At 42.0% G+C, this 17,301-nt stretch overlaps 1 protein-coding gene across 5 annotated transcripts in view; it reads left to right on the plus strand.

Annotated features, from left to right (window-relative positions):
* The window catches only part of ABCC5 (ATP binding cassette subfamily C member 5), an 87,471-nt gene that overhangs the window by 22,364 nt on the left and 47,806 nt on the right, over window positions 1-17,301 (plus strand). For 2 of the 5 annotated variants that reach the window (XM_059163332.1, XM_059163333.1), the window contains exons 3-9: window positions 6,852-7,009; window positions 7,203-7,358; window positions 8,030-8,177; window positions 13,062-13,295; window positions 13,449-13,622; window positions 14,252-14,399; window positions 16,747-16,895. In XM_059163332.1, coding sequence (XP_059019315.1) covers window positions 6,852-7,009; window positions 7,203-7,358; window positions 8,030-8,177; window positions 13,062-13,295; window positions 13,449-13,622; window positions 14,252-14,399; window positions 16,747-16,895 — 1,167 coding nt within the window. Of the gene's footprint in view, window positions 1-6,851; window positions 7,010-7,202; window positions 7,359-8,029; window positions 8,178-10,608; window positions 12,300-13,061; window positions 13,296-13,448; window positions 13,623-14,251; window positions 14,400-16,746; window positions 16,896-17,301 lie in introns of those variants that run through there. The other 3 variants (XM_059163336.1, XM_059163337.1, XM_059163335.1) reach the window with 3 other exon arrangements.

Below are 17,301 nucleotides of genomic sequence, written 5' to 3' on the forward strand. Positions count from 1 at the left end.
GAAGCAACCCATTGCAGTGGTACAGGTATAGGGAAGACATAGGAGGGAGGAAATAGATTTTGTGATCCTGAAAGAGTCAGGAGATTATGACTGAATGCCTCTAAGTCAGAATCTGGCTCAGGTGAAAGGATCAATGGCTCCGTGGGGCCTTGGTTGGACTGGGGTAGCTGGTTTCCCACCGTGCCTGCAGGAGGGGCCGCCCCAACCACCTGGTTTTGGGACTGGTCCATGGAGACTGCCCCTTCACAGGGGAACAGGGCAGGGCCAGAAAGGGGGCCCGCCCCCTCACCCATCACCCACATTGTTGGGGAACCTGGTGCTAAACCGTTCATAGATAAGCTACTTCTGAGTCTGGGTTTGGACCCAGCAGAGCACCTCCCTTGCTGACATGGATAGTTAGCATTTGATACAAGGGTTTGTAAAAAGAAAGAAGAATAACAACTGCCAAAATAAATAAAAGGGTCAGGGAGAGCTAAAGGAAAGAGGAAATAGTTGTGTTAGGCTATAAGACTTAGCAGGTGAATAAATTGGTAATATAATGAATATGTATAAAATGTTTATTATGTGCCCGTACTTTGCTAAGCAATTTTCATTATCCCATTAGTCCCTCTCAACACTATGTGGTGGGTGCATGCACCATTGTAAAAAAGGAGTAAATGGAGCTTTAGGTGGCTAAGTAACACACTGAAGGTTGGTGGACCGTGTGTTTCTCCTCTAAAATTCATATCCAAAATCACTATACTTTACAGTGGCCTCCAACAGTGAGAAAAGATTATCTAGGGAGGTCTTAATACTTTAAGGCCAAAAAAAAAAAAATAGTTAATTGGAGTAAGAGGATTTTCTCTTGATTTCTTGATAATGTTATTTTAACATTCAATAATTCCTGCCAACAGCTAAAACATTTGCTGCTTATTATTTTGAGAGACCTATCTCTGAAGGACCTAGGTACAGATATGCATAGATCCTCTCATCTGTCAGATATTTTTTTGTCCTCATGTAAGCAGTAAGATATGAAAACAGAGTAGACAGTATAGGAAGCAGTATAGGAAAAATGGGCTATGACTTGGAAAGTGGGTCGCTTAGAGTGGTGACTTTTTTTTTTTTTTTTTTTAAGATTTTGCTTATTTGACAGACAGAGATCACAGGTAGGCAGAGAGGCAGGCAGAGAGAGAGGGGGAAGCAGGTTCTCTGCTGAGGAAAGAGCCTGATATAGGGCTCGGTCCCAGCACACTGAGATCATGACATGAGCGGAAGGCAGAGGCTTAACCCACTGAGACACCCAGGCACCCCTAGAGTGGTGACTTTTGATTCTCTTAGGTCAACAATGTAGACTTCTTTGTATCTATACTGTGGGGATTCCTACTCCATGTTTTATTATTTTGTGAAAGTTTGAGGATTGTGCAATTTCAACCATTTTTATGGGGGTTTATCTTTGTCAGGATAAAATTATACTGAGTGCCTTGTTCTAAAATTAAAAGCAGTACAAGTCCCTCAGTCTCTGTTACAGGCATTTGATAATGCTGGTTTAGTACTCATGGTATGGCTGGCGTAATGAAACCTTGCCTGCCAACTCTGATCTGAGTCTTTTTATTTTTATTTTTATTATTTGGTGGGGTAAGGGAGGGGTTGGGGAGGGGCAGAGGAAGAGGAAGAGAATCTTGAGCAGGCACTATACTCTGTGCGGACCTGATGTGGGGTTTGACCTCACAACCCTGAGATCATGACCTGAGCTGAAACCAAGAGTCGGACACTTAACCAACTGAGCCACCCAAGCACCTCATCATCTTGAGTCTTTTTAAAGAGCATGTGAATTTGGCATTCTCCAACAGAGGAAGTTACTTGGGACCCAGGAGGTGATGGAACATGACATCGCTGTATATAGTCAAAGGAACAGAATTCATGCAATAAGAGGATTTTGTTGTTAAGTCTGTTCGCTTTTCTGCTCATGGGTTTTGCTGAAAACTGTAAGCTGGCATTTTAGAGATGAAGAAAAATTAGTGTACTATACACATAGAAATGGGCATATTCTTATTCCCATCTGGAACAGTCTTGCATGTAGCTGCTCAGTAAGTCATTTCTTCAAAGAATGTATAAAAGAAGATGTGAAGATTTTCATTTCCTCCTAATGTTACTGTGCCATTCTTGTGTGAGAATGTTAAGAGATGGCATGCTAAGTTTTCCTTTTCTGATGCTGCAATGTCAAAAGATTTTATAAAACTCTAACTCTTGAACTTGGTTCTCTTAGAAAGGCAAAAGAACTAGGATAGCTAAACCAATTTTGAAAAGGAAGAATAAAGTTAGAGATATCACACTACCCTATTTCAAGACTTAATGTATAGCTATAGTAATCAAGTTAGTGGAGGAATAGACAAATAGGTCAATGGCATAGAGTCCAGATATCAACCCATACAAGTAGGGTCAGCTGATTTTTACATATGTGCAAAAGCAATTTAATGAAGAGATAGTAGTCTTCAACAAATGGTGCTGAAACAATTCGGCATTTATAGGCCAAAAAAAAAAAAAAGTCTTTATCTAAATCTTACACTTTATACAATAATTAACTCAAGGTGAAAGATCAATCTAAATGTAAAAACTATAAAACTTTTAGAAGAAAACATAGGAGAAAAATTTTCATGACCTGGGGTTACATAAAGAGCTCATAGATAGAACATTAAAAAAAACAATCCATAAAACAAACAAAAAATCAACAATTAAGCTTGATCAAAATTTAAAACTTGTGCTCTGTAAATGGCCCTATTAAGAGAGAAAATATATGTGAATCATCTGACAAAAGAGTTGAGTCCATAGTAGATAAAAAATTCTCTAAACTCAACACTAAGAAAACAATCCACTTAGACAATGAGCAAAAAACAAACAGATACTTCATCAAAAAACAAGTGTAGGTGGCAGATAAGCACAGGAAAAGATGTTTTATTATTAACCATTAGGGTAGTGCAAATCAAAATCAAGATGGGGTACCTAATCGAGTGGCTAAAATAAAAAAATAATGGTAATACCAGGTGATGGTGAGCATGTGGGGAAACTGGATCTCTCATACATTGTGATGGGAATGTAAAATGATACTTCGATAAAGTAATTTAGTGACAACTAATGTTTGAATGTTTGAATCATAAGTAATGTCAAGCTGCTTTATATACTTCTCATGCTTTCAAAGTTAAAATAAAAAATGAGATCTCTATTCCCATACAGATCTGTAGTGGATATATTTTCCAAGTTCAAGTTACAGTTCCAGCAGGGTGTTCAAACCCTGAATGAAAGACAAAGGAAATTTCCATTATTTCAAGATCCATTTCTGTTAGACATAGTGACGATGATTGTCCAACATTGTGAATATAATTAATGCCCCTGAGTTGTACACTTAAAAGTGGTCAAGATGGCAGCTTTAATATGTATTTTACAACAATAAACAATTCTGTTTAATTATGTCTTTTAAAAGCTTCTACCTAACTTTCAATTAGAAGTGATTAATCTGATGTAATAACAAAATAAAAGCAAACATCAAGAGAAAAGTCTAATGGAATTCTCATGCCTTCCAAAAGATAAATATGCTCAACTAAAATCATGTGTTCATGGATTGATTTTCAGTACTTAGCAGTACTGATGAAATTATAAGAGCTCATTACAAATCAGCCATTAAGAGATGAAGATTTTGATCAATTTTAATTCAAGGGAAAACTACTTTAAACCCCAGTTAAGTGAAATGTTATTCCTCCATTCTTTTTTTTTTTTTAAGATTTTATTTATTTGGGGCACCTGGGTGGCTCAGTGGGTTAAGCCGCTGCCTTCGGCTCAGGTCATGATCTCAGGGTCCTGGGATCGAGTCCCGCATCGGGCTCTCTGCTCAGCAGGGAGCCTGCTTCCTCCTCTCTCTTTCTTTGCCTGCCTCTGCCTACTTGTGATCTCTCTCTCTGTCAAATAAATAAATAAAATCTTTAAAAAAAAAAAAGATTTTATTTATTTATTTGACAGAGAGAGAGATCACAAGTAGACGGAGAGGCAGACAGAGAGAGAGAGAGAGAGAGAGGGAAGCAGGCTCCCTGCTGAGCAGAGAGCCCGATGCGGGACTCGATCCCAGGACCCTGAGATCATGACCTGAGCCGAAGGCAGCAGCTTAACCCACTGAGCCACCCAGGCGCCCCTTATTCCTCCATTCTTTTCAGTAGATCTGTATTACCAAAAAATGAACTCAATTATTACTATATTTTGAACTTTGTTAATAAACATTTTGTGGAAATTTGTTTTATTTTGTAATATAAGAACTTCCGTAATTATCCTTAATTTTGCCTCAGGGCTCACAAAGCCTAAAATATTTACTCTCTGCTCCTTTACAGAAAATTTTGCCAACCCCTAGCTTAGAGCATTGATTTTTTCACTTTTTCTTCTTTTTTAATATATGATTTTGAAGAGTTCACAATCTCACTCTGTGCTCTGCTTTAGTCGTATCCTACAGACTTTGGTGTGCTATAATTTCTTACCATTTAGTTCATAATGTTTGCTAATTTCTATTCGACATCTTCTTTAATTTATGTTATTTATAAGTGTGTTGTATAATTTTTTAAAAAGATTCATTTATTCATTTGAGAGATTGAGCATGGGGGAAGGGGCAGAGGGAAGGGAGAGAGAGAATCCTCATGCCCACTCCCTGCTGAGCTTGGAGCCTGACACAAGGCTTGATCCCAGGACTCTGAGATCATGACCTGAGTAGAAATCAAGAGCCGACCACGCAACCGACTGAGCCACCCTGGGACCCCTGCATAATTTCTAAATATTTGGAGATTTTCTTGCTACCTTTGTTACTGAATTTGACTTAACTTCCAAAGTCGTCAGTTTACATATGCCACATGATGTCAGTCTTTTGAAATTATTTGAGGTTTGCTTTAAGGCCCAGCATATAGTCCATTTTGGCAGATAGCCAATGTGTACTTGAAGTAATATTTTAATTTTTGCCTTCTTCTGAAGCTTTGGATATTCAAGTAAGGGTGGTCCTTACAAATTTCCATACCTACTACTACTACAATATTCCATACTATATATATATAGTGTTTTATATTTATATATATATGTTTTATATTTTTCTTCTAGTGATTATAGGCAGTTTATAGGTTCAAAACCAAACAACAACAAAAACCAAAAAACCCTACCTTTGTTGCGTACTTGACTCTCAGTAGCCTTTAGTTCATTATTAGGTACCACAGTCCCTAACCACAAAGTAAGTGTCTACCTTATACCTAAGGACCTTATGTAAGAGTTAATTCTTGGTAATGACTCATTTGTCATGTTGTGTTCTTACTCTCTTGAAACTGCTCTATCTTGCCTTTCTCAAAAGAACAAAAATGTGTTTCCCAGTTGCCCAGGCTGTGTACTTTCCTGATACTTAGCGGTACCTTATCTTATCTGATGATGCATAACTGTGTTGTGAACTAAAGCTATTGCATTTGAAGAGAGAGCCGCCTAGACATCCAGGTACCTCTATGCATGAATTCATTTCCGCTAATATCTGAATGGCCTCTGTTCTGTGTGGGAATGAGGTGGTGCCTAAAAACTGACTCTGCCTTGTGTAAGACACAGTGTGGTTGGTGCCGCACCACTTAAACTTTTTCTTGATTTGGGGATCTATTCTTTCTTGCTATTTCACAGTCATTGCTGGAAATCTTTGTGATAATGTGAGAAAAGGATGTACTTATTATCCTCATCTGAGGAAGACAGTGCCTCTGTTTCAGCAACAGGAAGGGGTACACTTTGAGTTACTTTTAGAGTAAACAGAGGTAGAGGTGTTCAGATTCTTGGCTCACCCTCTTCTGCTTCATTTACACTTTGAGTGATAAACATTTTTGTTAATGTGATTAACTGGTATTTATAAGCTTAATGGTGAGTACGGTTAACTCTATTTCAGCACGTGAGACCTTGTGCTTTGTGCTGCAGACATCTGGGTATTGGAGCTCTTCAGCCGTGCAACCAGGGTGAGAGCCTCTGTTGTGCTCTCCCTGCTGCTGAGAAGGGGGGATGGAGACATGCACATACTGGTTTTTCTGTGCGATAGAGCTGATAATTCGGGGTTCTTGTGAAGTTTTCATCATAGAAAATGGGCAGTAGGATTTGCAGTTAGTAGTGAAATGACTGACTCTCAGTCCACATTGGGAAATGTAAGAGAAAACATTTTGGTGATAGAGACATATGTCTTAGAAGGTACAACACAGAGAGTGAGCTGTGTATTTTATGTAATGTAAACTGTGGATTTTAGTCAATAGTAACATATCGATATTGGTTCATCAGTTGTAACAAATGTCCCACCCTCATGCAAGATGTCGCTAATGAGAGGCGCCTGGGTGGCTCAGTGGGTTAGGCCGCTGCCTTCGGCTCAGGTCATGATCTCAGAGTCCTGGGATCGAGTCCCGCATCGGGCTCTCTGCTCAGCAGAGAGCCTGCTTCTCTCTCTCTCTGCCTGCCTCTCCATCTACTTGTGATTTCTCTCTGTCAAATAAATAAATAAAATCTTTAAAAAAAAAAAAAAGATGTCACTAATGAGGGAAACAGATGGGGAAGAGATGGAGAGATGAGAAGGTATATGGGAACCCTGTGTGCTTTTTGTTCAATTTTTCTGAACCTAAAAGTGCTCAAGAGTTTAGAAGTTTTAAGTAACTGGTTGAATGTCACTTAAGCAAGTTCTTACCATACCATACAAGTTCATGTTTAACCCTGACCCTTGGGATTTCTCAGGTAAGACAAATCTGGTTTGCAGTTTGAGCTGTTCTGTCAGGTCGATTTGCCCCTGTTTTTCTGATGTTCATTAACTGTGCTTTCGCCTCTTCTCTCTTTCTTTGTTGAAACAGTTGGAATGCCAAGATGCCTTGGAAACAGCAGCCCGAGCTGAGGGCCTTTCCCTGGATGCCTCCATGCATTCTCAGCTCAGAATCCTGGATGAGGAACATCCCAAGGGAAAGTACCATCATAGCTTAAGTGCTCTGAAGCCCATCCGGACCACTTCCAAGTAAGCGGCTCTGCCGGCTAATGGCTTGTTTGTGAAGCACCAGAAGCATTTTTTAAAATTTGGGCTAAGATTAGATCATTTGGGAAGACCCGCTTTTAGTCAGGAGCTCGGTTTATGAAACAGTGTATCATAAATGCCAGCTAGCCCCTCTCTGTGTATTGACAATTTTGTGCTTTGGGTTTTCTCTCCTCAGACACCAGCACCCAGTGGACAATGCTGGGCTCTTCTCCTGCATGACTTTTTCTTGGCTTTCTCCTCTGGCCCGCATGGCCCACAGGAAAGGGGAGCTCTCAATGGAAGACGTGTGGTCTTTGTCCAAGCACGAGTCTTCTGATGTGAACTGCAGAAGGTAGGCTTCTCTGGTCCACTCTCATCTCCCATATACTGGGGTGCATAGGGCCTGAGCTAGGAGGGGGGGCAGAGCTGACGCCCTCAGCTCTGTGTTCTTTTAGGATCTGAGCTGTCCAATGGAGGGAGGGTAGCCTGGGAATGACTTTCTCTTTGCTCTTCTGCTTTATCTCCGATTTCACCTTTAATTCTGTTTTAACCACGGGCTTTCTCTCTCTCTCTCAGCCCCGCTTCTCTTCCTGAGTCTACAGGGAAATTATGTTGCTGCCTTGTGACAGAATACATTTTTGTGGTAGCTGATTATCATGACTAAAATCTAGTTTGCAACTTTACATTTGACCACAGGATCCTTCAGAAAGTGTTGGGGGCCCTTGAGAAAGGAAGTTCTTAGTCAGAAATGAATTCTATTCAGGGATAATTTTTTTGGGTGGAAGGAAGGACTTCGGTTCTCATCATTTTCCATATCTGGAGAGGCTCCCTATGCAGGGTAAACATGTAGTTGCCCAAAAAGGGTATTTTCCCCCCAGAAGGTGAGGTCCACGTACATAGTTCAAAGAAGAGACTCGTGCGAGTGGTGTCAAAGCCTGAAAACAGAAAGCAATGGCAGGAGGGAATCTAGGGTGTCTGTTCACCTGGGCAGACGTGTAACAGAGGACATGTGCCCTTGTTAAGACTAGAGAGACTGTGGCAAGAAGAGCTGAATGAAGTTGGGCCAGACGCTGCTTCCCTCCGAAGGGTTGTGTGGATCTTCTGCCGCACCAGGCTCATCCTCTCCATCGTGTGCCTGATGATCACGCAGCTGGCTGGCTTCAGTGGACCAGTAAGTTCTAACCATCCTTTCTGACAGTCTCCAGGGGCCCGGCCACGGCCAGCTCTAACACGCTTGTTCTGTTGCAGGGGTAGTGCTCACCTGTGGGCTAGTTAGCAGCCTTAGAGATGCCTCTAGGCCTGGTAAAAGGGAACAGTTGATTTTGGAGTGAATGGTGGCTTGTCAGCAGCTGGAACGATGAGGGGCCATGTTGCCAGAGAAGAGCCGGAAACCGGCTTGCTTTCCTGGGGTGGGTGACAGAGAACGATTCCGGCTCTGCGCAGGACGGTGCTTCTTTGCTGTGTGTTGATGTGGAGCGACAGTGTTGGTCTGGGGAGAGGTGTCTCGCGGTGCCGTGAGTGGGTGAGAGCAGTGTGGTGTGGCGCAGTGGCTGGGCTCAGTGCTGGTGACGTGCGCCCGGAGGTGGAGTTGTCATGTGGTCCGTGGTTCTGTGGCCAAGGAGCCTGAAGAAACCCGAGGAGTGTTGAGGCTTTTTTTAGAGTCCAACCTGGAGTCTATTTTTAAGTTTTGGTTTATAGTGTAAACTGTGTGGCAGGTGTCGGGGTGGCAGCCGTGGTGTTTTCCTAGTGTGTACTGAAGCAGAGTAGGTAAGAGAGTGATGTTCACACTGTTTCCTGGACACCTGTTTCTTACACCTGCTGTGCTGCCTGACACTTGAGACTTTGATTAAATCTATTCTCTGCATATTTGCCTTGAGGCATTGGAGCAGTAGTACTACTTATACTGTGCATTTTCCGTGTGTGGGTAAGCTGGAGGTTCATGGTCTTGGTAAGTATATGCCTAAGATGCATGGTGATTAGGTAAAACTAATTTGCAGTTTTCCTGTTTTATTTTTGTTGTTGTTTGTTTGTTTTTTGTTTTTTGTTTTTTTTTAATGTTTGATGCCTTTTTAAAAGTTCTGATCTCTTTTCTGAAGCAGAGAACACTACTTTTCTGGTATTATGTTTCTATATGAATTGACCAACTAACACACTTTTGTATAAGTTTTAAGAGATACCATGTAAGTGAATATTATGTTACTGACCAAAATGGCAAACATTTTCATAGGACCAGCTTCCCCCAAGAAGAGCTTCTGTCATTGTTTCACTACAGGGCTGATGGCTGCTCTGGATCTTCTGTAGCGTTCTTTGAGCTGGGTAACAAGGTATATAGGGTTTCTTTACTCCATTTGGCCAGTGCAAGAAATTCATTGGCTCCCCCCATGCCAAAAAAAAAAAAAGGAAAAGAAAAACCAAAAAAACCCACAAAAAAGGGGGGGTATACCATAGATTGTTGAGATTTTAATTTTTTATTTGGGACAAAAAACTACCTATGCATGTTCAGTTTGGGGGCCTACAGTCACTCCCTTGAGCATCTGCATATTCCTCCATCACTCTCTTAAGGTACAGCATACTGGAATGCTAGCTCTAGTAAACTCTTCTAGATGCCAGGGAATACTGAGAGACTTCCTTTAAGAGGAAAACAGCAGCACGCTTTTCCTTCTATCTGCCCTCTTGGGGAAGAGCAACTTAAGGCCTCTGTTATTTCATGAGATCCCATCCTAGAACAACTGAGAAAGCAGTGGTCCCCTCCATAGTCTCTCTCAATGATGAAAAGACTTAAAACTGTAAGCAAAGCAAACTTCTTTTTTTTGGAGTACCAATTCAAACAAATTTCTTTTTTAATTGGAAATTGAAGAGTCAGCCTGGTTTGAGATTAGTGCTAGCAGTGAACATACCTTCTGTTCTGTGTGGATTTAAATCCTTTCAAGGAACACCCATTTTAGATTTTTGCACATTATCTAATATGGCACAACTTTCAAACTGGCTTAGTCTATTCTTACGGAAATCTGTGAAAGAACCGACCTCCTAAATATGGGGATATTTCTTTCCTCCCCTCAGGCATCGCTGAACCTTGGTAGCCATATGCAGAATATACAAAATGACCAAGTTCATGTGTATTTTTTAACTGGCCTGACATCTGTACATCAGGACGATCCAAAGTTTCAGTGATGCCGGTGGACCAGAGCTCTGGGCAGAGTGCCCAGAGGTCACAGTAGTGTTAATGGAGTACCAGAAAGGATAAGGGTATGGTCCTGACCTAATATGAGTGGCCAGACTTGCTAAAGATACAGAGATGCTGTGTGGCCTTCCTGGATTTGAACAATTTAAAAAGACCAGGCTTGACCTGTGATTCTCCTGTAAGGAATTAGCATCCACCCTGTGGATCTGCAGGAGAAGGCTACCTCCTGTGGTGCTATATCTTGGTGAATGCTAACTCTGTTTAAGGGCCTTTTGGGGGAAAGGGCAGTGAATAGCCTCTAGAGAGGTAAGTTTCCCACCCTCCCAACCTCTCCCCAGCTGCAGCTTGCTTGATGCTGTCAGGATCTGGATTTGGGGGGAGTCTCTCTGTAGTGGAACCAGTGACAGAAGCTGTTCTTTAGAATTTTCAGGATGGCTGTATTCTGCGGTCAGAATGAGAGAGTCAAGCTGGGCAGAATCTCTCGCCAAGAGTTCAGGTAAGGTAATGTTTATTCACTGGGAATGCTTTCCACAGCCAGACAGCTATGCTGACAATCTCTCAAGTTTTTTCTCCCAGTTTGTTTACATTTAAATGATAAGTTTGTAAAACTTTTTAAAACTAAATTTTGGTTGGATTTTTTTCATGAAAGCCTTTTTTTCTTTATCCCATACATACAAAAATGGTTTAAAATGTAATTGTTTTTTTAAGAACCCTATGTGTTGGAAATTCTTTAATCTGCTCTTTCCTCTTTTCCCCCTCCTCTGAAAGTTTTACATAATGTAAGCTTCATTATGTCTTTTACCTTCCCCTGGCTTCCCACCTCGGGAGGTACTAAATGCTATTAACCAGTGCTGAAAAATGGCACTGTAAAGGTATGGGAAGGAAGGAGCCCCAAACTACAACCTGCTGTCCTTTCACGCCTTCCTCTGGAGACTGTTCCATCGGTGCCGAGGTGTGTGAGAAAATGCTTTACGGCACCGTCATCTTACTGAGTTGCTTCACGTGAGGAAAAATGGGGTTTTGACCCTGCCACTCAGTGACTCAGTTCCACATTTTGGATTGCATACTGGAAAAGAAGCCAATCTTCTTGCTAGTAAACCAACAACCCAGCTGTATGCAGTGGTGACCCAAACAATGGATATAAACCTAAAAAATCTGAGGGAGGGGAGAGGTGGAATACAATAGTTCTCGGGATCTGAAATCTCCTATTTATTTGATCAGGTTACTTAACTGACGCTTGACAGAAATCTCACTGGTGGGGATCTCTTAGGATCTAGCGGACATCTGGTATTAACTTCCTTTCAGGAAAAATGAGAAATGCCAGTTAACCCAGAGAACGTCTGGGTTCTGAAATTCAGCATTAGCCGCCTCAGGACAATTGTGTCTGGCCTCCATTTTGTCTGTCGTTCAGAGCTGGCTTCCACCTACAAGTACCCTGTGCTATAAGGATCCGGGGTAGTTGGGTGGATGGGTTTCTCATTCTTTTTTTTTTTTTTCTTCCTTCAGGGTGGGGGATCAGTTTGACTTTCTTTTGTCGTGGTTTGTTTTCTTTCATTTTCGGCAAGATCAATTTTAGCTGCAAGGACTTGGGGAAAAAAAAAGACTCTGAAGGATGCCGCCCCGTTTTTCCTTGAGGCCTAGTTTTTTGTATTCTGTCCTGAGCAGAAGTCCTCCATCACAGCCTGCTGAACCAGTAGCACCCAGAGATTTTTAAGCCGAGTTCCCTCTGTGGGGGGAGTTTTTAGTTTTGTTTTCTTAAAATTCTCTTTCCTTAGCAGCAAGGTCTTATTCCTGGAGAATCTACTCCATTGCAGACTCCCTGCAGCTTCAGGAGCCTTAATCGATTAAGTGCTGTCAGCTTGATGTACTCCTCCGGACTCTGGAAACAGCTGTGGGTTCTATTCTGTATTTCCGCCGTGTGTAGCGAACACAACAGTCGGAGGCCAGATGACCTGTTAGATGGCTAGCCTTGTAAAAACTCGACTCTGTATGTTCCCATGTATGTTACCGCAATGCTCCTTCTGTTGTACAGTGTCTGTGAGATGCTCTTTGAAGATGGTACTTTTATTTTATTTTATTTTTTCATTTTCAATAAAAGTACATTACCTCCCACTTCCTGGTATTTAATCCTGTTGCTGAATGTGCCTTGTGTGAGTGTGTGCTCCGGCGTTGCAGGACCTCAGAGCTGGAGGTGGCACTCGGTGGTTCTTGGGGGCTGGCTGCCTTCCCTCACTGCAGGTGGTGTTAGACATATGCTACCTGAGGTAACATGTTTTTGTTTTTGGGAGGGAGTGGGGGGTGGGGAGGGCCCAGGGGAGGGTTTCTGGATTTTGGATAGTCTGCTTTGTTTGCTCTCTTCTGTACTATTAAACTGCCGATGTTTATTTTCAGGAATGTTTTGCAAATGCACTTCTCACTCTTCCCCAGTCCAACTGTAGGTACACTGTTCCTTTTTATCAAATAAGCACGTTTGAAACAATCCAAAAAAAAAAAAAAGGTCTTAATTTCCTTTAAAGACATGTATCAATGTGTGGAGATACTGGAGTCAGGTCAAATATATCCTTTTTAATGACCATGTGTTTAGAATTAATTTCAGCTCATGGACAGGTTTATGTTACATTAGAAAGAGTAACAGTTTTGGTGGTGTACTTAAAGAAGAAAAAAATCCAGATGAGGCCTACCACCTGCGAAATGCCTTGAGTAACTATCCGCAGGCGGGTAGTCAGTCCTATTTGGTCGTTCAAGGTCTTCCTCTGCTTATGCGTGTAGCACTGTGCAGTGGAGCTGCTTCCTCTTTCTAACTTAACATAAAGCTGTGGCGTGGTGTGTGGGTGCCGTGGAGATGTTGACAGCAGCATGTGTTTCTCCCTGTAGGCCTTCATGGTGAAACACCTCTTGGAATACAGCCAGGTCACAGATTCTAACCTCAAGTACAGCTTGCTGTTAGTCCTGGGCCTCCTCCTGACGGAAGTCGTGCGCTCGTGGTCTCTCGCGCTGACTTGGGCGTTGAATTACCGAACTGGTGTCCGCTTGCGGGGGGCCATCCTAACCATGGCATTTAAGAAGATCCTTAAGCTAAAGAACATTAAAGAGAAGTCTGTGGGTGAGGTGAGTAAGGGGTGTTCGCTTCAGGGCAGGGAGAAAGCTCCCAGCTTGAGCTCGTTCCTGATGTTGGATCTCTGCTTTGTCCTTCCATCTTCCTCCTGAGACAAGGGGCCGGCGTCCTTGCAGGGTCCTCTCACTGCTCTCTCTGTCTCGTAGCTCATCAACCTGTGCTCCAACGACGGGCAGAGGATGTTCGAAGCAGCTGCCGTTGGCAGCTTGTTGGCGGGAGGACCCATTATTGCCATTTTAGGCATGATTTATAACGTAATTATTCTAGGACCAACAGGCTTCCTAGGATCAGCTGTTTTTATCCTCTTTTATCCAGCAATGGTGAGTAAGCCTCCTTGCCGTATTGTAGCAGCTTCTGCTTAAATGAGCTTCTCCTTAAACCACTCCACTAGGTTTCATGTAATAGGCACTGTTGAGGTGTCACATCTCTGACTGGAAATTTCCTCAGAGCAGGTGTGGAAAAGTCTTGAAAGAGCTAGACAGTGTTCAGTCCCTAGAGGCAGAATTTTGTCTGGAGAGGAAGTATGGTGTCCTGTGAATAAAGGCCATGACTCTTAATGAGATTTGAAAAAAAGAGTCTGTCTGAGTGAAGGAGGAGGCCAGCAGGTGAACTCTGCCCTTAGGAACACGAGAGTGTCTGAGTCTCTTTGTCTCAATTTGATGCTAACCGATACGGCTTTTCTGCTTTTCTTTGGTAACACTCAATAACCATAATTGCTATGAGAACAAAGTTTGTTTATAAGGAAGCTTGTTTAACTTCCTTGCAAAGAGATAAGAATTAGATAATATTTTATTATGATTTAATAGACCAGTTTTATTAAAAGGCAGTGCAACTACAAGGTGCTCATTTTATTTTTCATAATCTTAAGCAGCTTTGTTTCCCAGAAAGACTAGACAGTTCTTAAGTTTGAATAAGCCCTGACTTGGCATGATATCGCTTTTCCTTTTAGATGTTTGTATCACGGATCACTGCATATTTCAGGAGAAAATGTGTGACCACCACAGATGAACGTGTCCAGAAGATGAATGAAGTCCTCACGTACATTAAATTTATTAAAATGTATGCCTGGGTCAAAGCATTTTCTCAGAGTGTTCAAAGTGAGTTTACAACTTTCATATGTGCATGTTGTAGAAGGTCATTGCTTCCTGATCACATTAGTTGCTAGGAACCCTAATGTCATAGGATCATAATAGCTTTTTAAAATATCTTACAATCTTTATATTGGAAGGAATCTTAGAGACTTGAACTCATAGTCTCATCTCACATGGGAGGAAATTAAGACCGGGAAATTGTGGTTTTTTTCCCTCCACGGTAACTTAGTAGTTATAAGCAATTCATTCAGTTTCAAAGCAGGCCCCCACCCCCACCCCATGTATACTGTCATCCTGCCCATAGTTTTATGGCCTGGCTATGAAGACATCACAGAAAACAACACCAAGAGGCTTCTGAGAGCTTTCCCCTTCCGTCCCACCCCAGGTGCAGGCGCATCACAGGCATGAGACGTGTGAGGTGTGAGATCCTGGGGAGGGGGGAGAAGGGCCGCTCTGGGGGTCAGGACAGCTGGAGTCCGGGCCTAGTGCAGCTCTTCAGTCACCGGGGTTTTGGGTTTGTTGTTTTAGTTTTATCTTTTCAAATAATTGACTTACGTTGAGTCTCAAGGCCCCATCCTGGCCCTATCCTGCTTATCCTGATCAGTCAATTCAGTGCAGACATAAACATGTCTAATATGGGAATGCCACAATGCTTGGAGGAATAATTAGCATTAGACTGGACATTCAAAAAGGTCTCAACAGAAGTCGGAATGATGGGCTTAAAAAAGGTGGCATTTAAGAAGGGCATATTTAAAGGCGCTTTAGAGTTGAAAAAAGTCATCCATTGAAACTTAAGTATAAGAAATGAGGGCTGTCCATTGACCATCACCTCATAGTAAGCTAACCTGAATATGTGGCAGTTATAAAAGTTAAAAGTTAATGCAGTTTGGGGCACCCGGGTGGCTCAGTGGGTTAAAGCCTCTGCCTTCGGCTCAGGTTATGATCCTGGGGTCCTGGGATTGATTGGTTGGTGGTCCTCAGGAGGAGGTGGTCACTCAGAGGTGTTCCAGCAGTGGGTCAGGTGACTTTATTGAGTAGTGAGGTAGTTGTCAGTGGAGTGGAACCAATGGTTGTGAACTGGGTAGCCTCCAGGCATGTTGTAGGCAGAGTGACTGCTGATGGTCCTTTCTGCCTCTCTCATTCTGTGGTTTCATAATTTGAATGAGAGTCTCCTCATCCTTGAGCCCCTGACTTTGGTGTATATTGGTTTGACAGGAGTGTTCTTTCTCATAGGACTTAAGCAAGGTATATGGTCAATGTGAAAGCAATGGGTTAGATTTTTTAAAATAGGACTTATGAGCTAGCTCATAAGATGGTTCCCAGTGTCTTGAGCAGTGGTAATACCTTTAAGCTCAGTACAGAGTTTCTCAGAAGAATTGCTTTTGTGTTTAAAACTTTAAACACACACACACACACACATACACAAAACTTTCCATTTTATTGTCCTACTTCCTACTCCATGGTCTTTAGTTCTCTAGGATTGCTGTGTTAATAAGGGTCTCCATTTTGCAAATACTTAAGAAAAATCTTTCTGCCTACAAAAATTATATTTTACTCACCTTCCGTCAATCATCCTCACTGCCTTTGGTGTGAAAGCCTCTACCCAGCACTGACATACGGCGGGCACTGTAGTAAATCTGAGTTCTTTAAATTCTCCGTTACCATGGTTGTAGTCTTTTCTGTTGTTTACTGGAAATAAACAACAATCAGCCAGGCAAACAAAAGAGCCATTTGCAGATACAATTACCCTGTCCATTCCTTCTAGATGTAAGATGTTTGCAAGAAAAATCAGATGAAAGCAGAAGGTGTTCATTGCACTGATACGTAGGGACTGGTTTCTGTTAGATTCATTCTGTAACTTGATTCCATTTCAAACCTCAGGCTTATGTACCAGCATTAACAGTAATAACTGATAGTCAAGCTGACCTGGGTTTTGCATCATGGGTGTTAAAGAGTTTTGTGTGTGTGTTTTTTTTAAATTTATTTTTTATTTTTATTTTTTATAAACATACATTTTTATCCCCAGGGGTACAGGTCTGTGAATCACCAGGTTTACACACTTCACAGCACTCACCCTAGCACATACCCTCCCCATGTCCATAACCCCACCCCCTTTCTCCCAGCCCCCTCCCCCCAGCAACCCTCAGTTTGTTTTGTGAGATTCAGAGTCACTTATGGTTTGTCTCCCTCCCATTCCCATCTTGTTTCATTTATAAAGAGTTGTTTTAAAGCCTATGTGGCTGAAGATCTACCAAATGTTCTTTGGTGACAGAAGACCAATATCTCACGGTTTCTTTTGACTTGCTTTAAAATTGGCTTGCTTTTCAGCAATTGGCTTGCTTTTTATTTTTAGAAATCCGAGAGGAGGAGCGTCGGATCTTGGAAAAAGCTGGATACTTTCAGAGCATCACCGTTGGTGTGGCTCCCATTGTGATGGTGATTGCCAGTGTGGTGACCTTCTCTGTTCACATGACCCTTGGCTTTGATCTCACAGCAGCACAGGTCAGTGAACCATAGGGCTTGGGAAGATTTTAGAAATACCACATGTAGAACTGCTTTGGTCCTCTTCTTGATATGGAGGAGTCCCCAGTAACCAGAAGGTATTTTTTCTTTCATGTGATTAAGCCAAGAAGGAGAAGAATGGGGATTTAGCCCTAAGCACAAATAACGTATGGATTATTTTAAGTCAACCCAACTTTGGATTTAATTCTGAAAAGACAAATCATCCTTTGGTTCAGATTTACTGAGAATTTTAACTGAAGGTCTTATAAAAGCTCTTCCTTTAAAAAAAAAAAAAAAAAAAAGGCATACGTAGGGTGCCTGGGTGGCTCAGTTAGTTAAGCGTCCAATTCTTGATTTTGGCTCAGGTCATGATCTCAGGATCATGAGATCAAGCTGTAGGTTGGGC

Source organism: Mustela lutreola, chromosome 2, assembly GCF_030435805.1.
Source record: "Mustela lutreola isolate mMusLut2 chromosome 2, mMusLut2.pri, whole genome shotgun sequence".
NCBI classification, from domain to species: Eukaryota; Metazoa; Chordata; class Mammalia; order Carnivora; family Mustelidae; genus Mustela; species Mustela lutreola.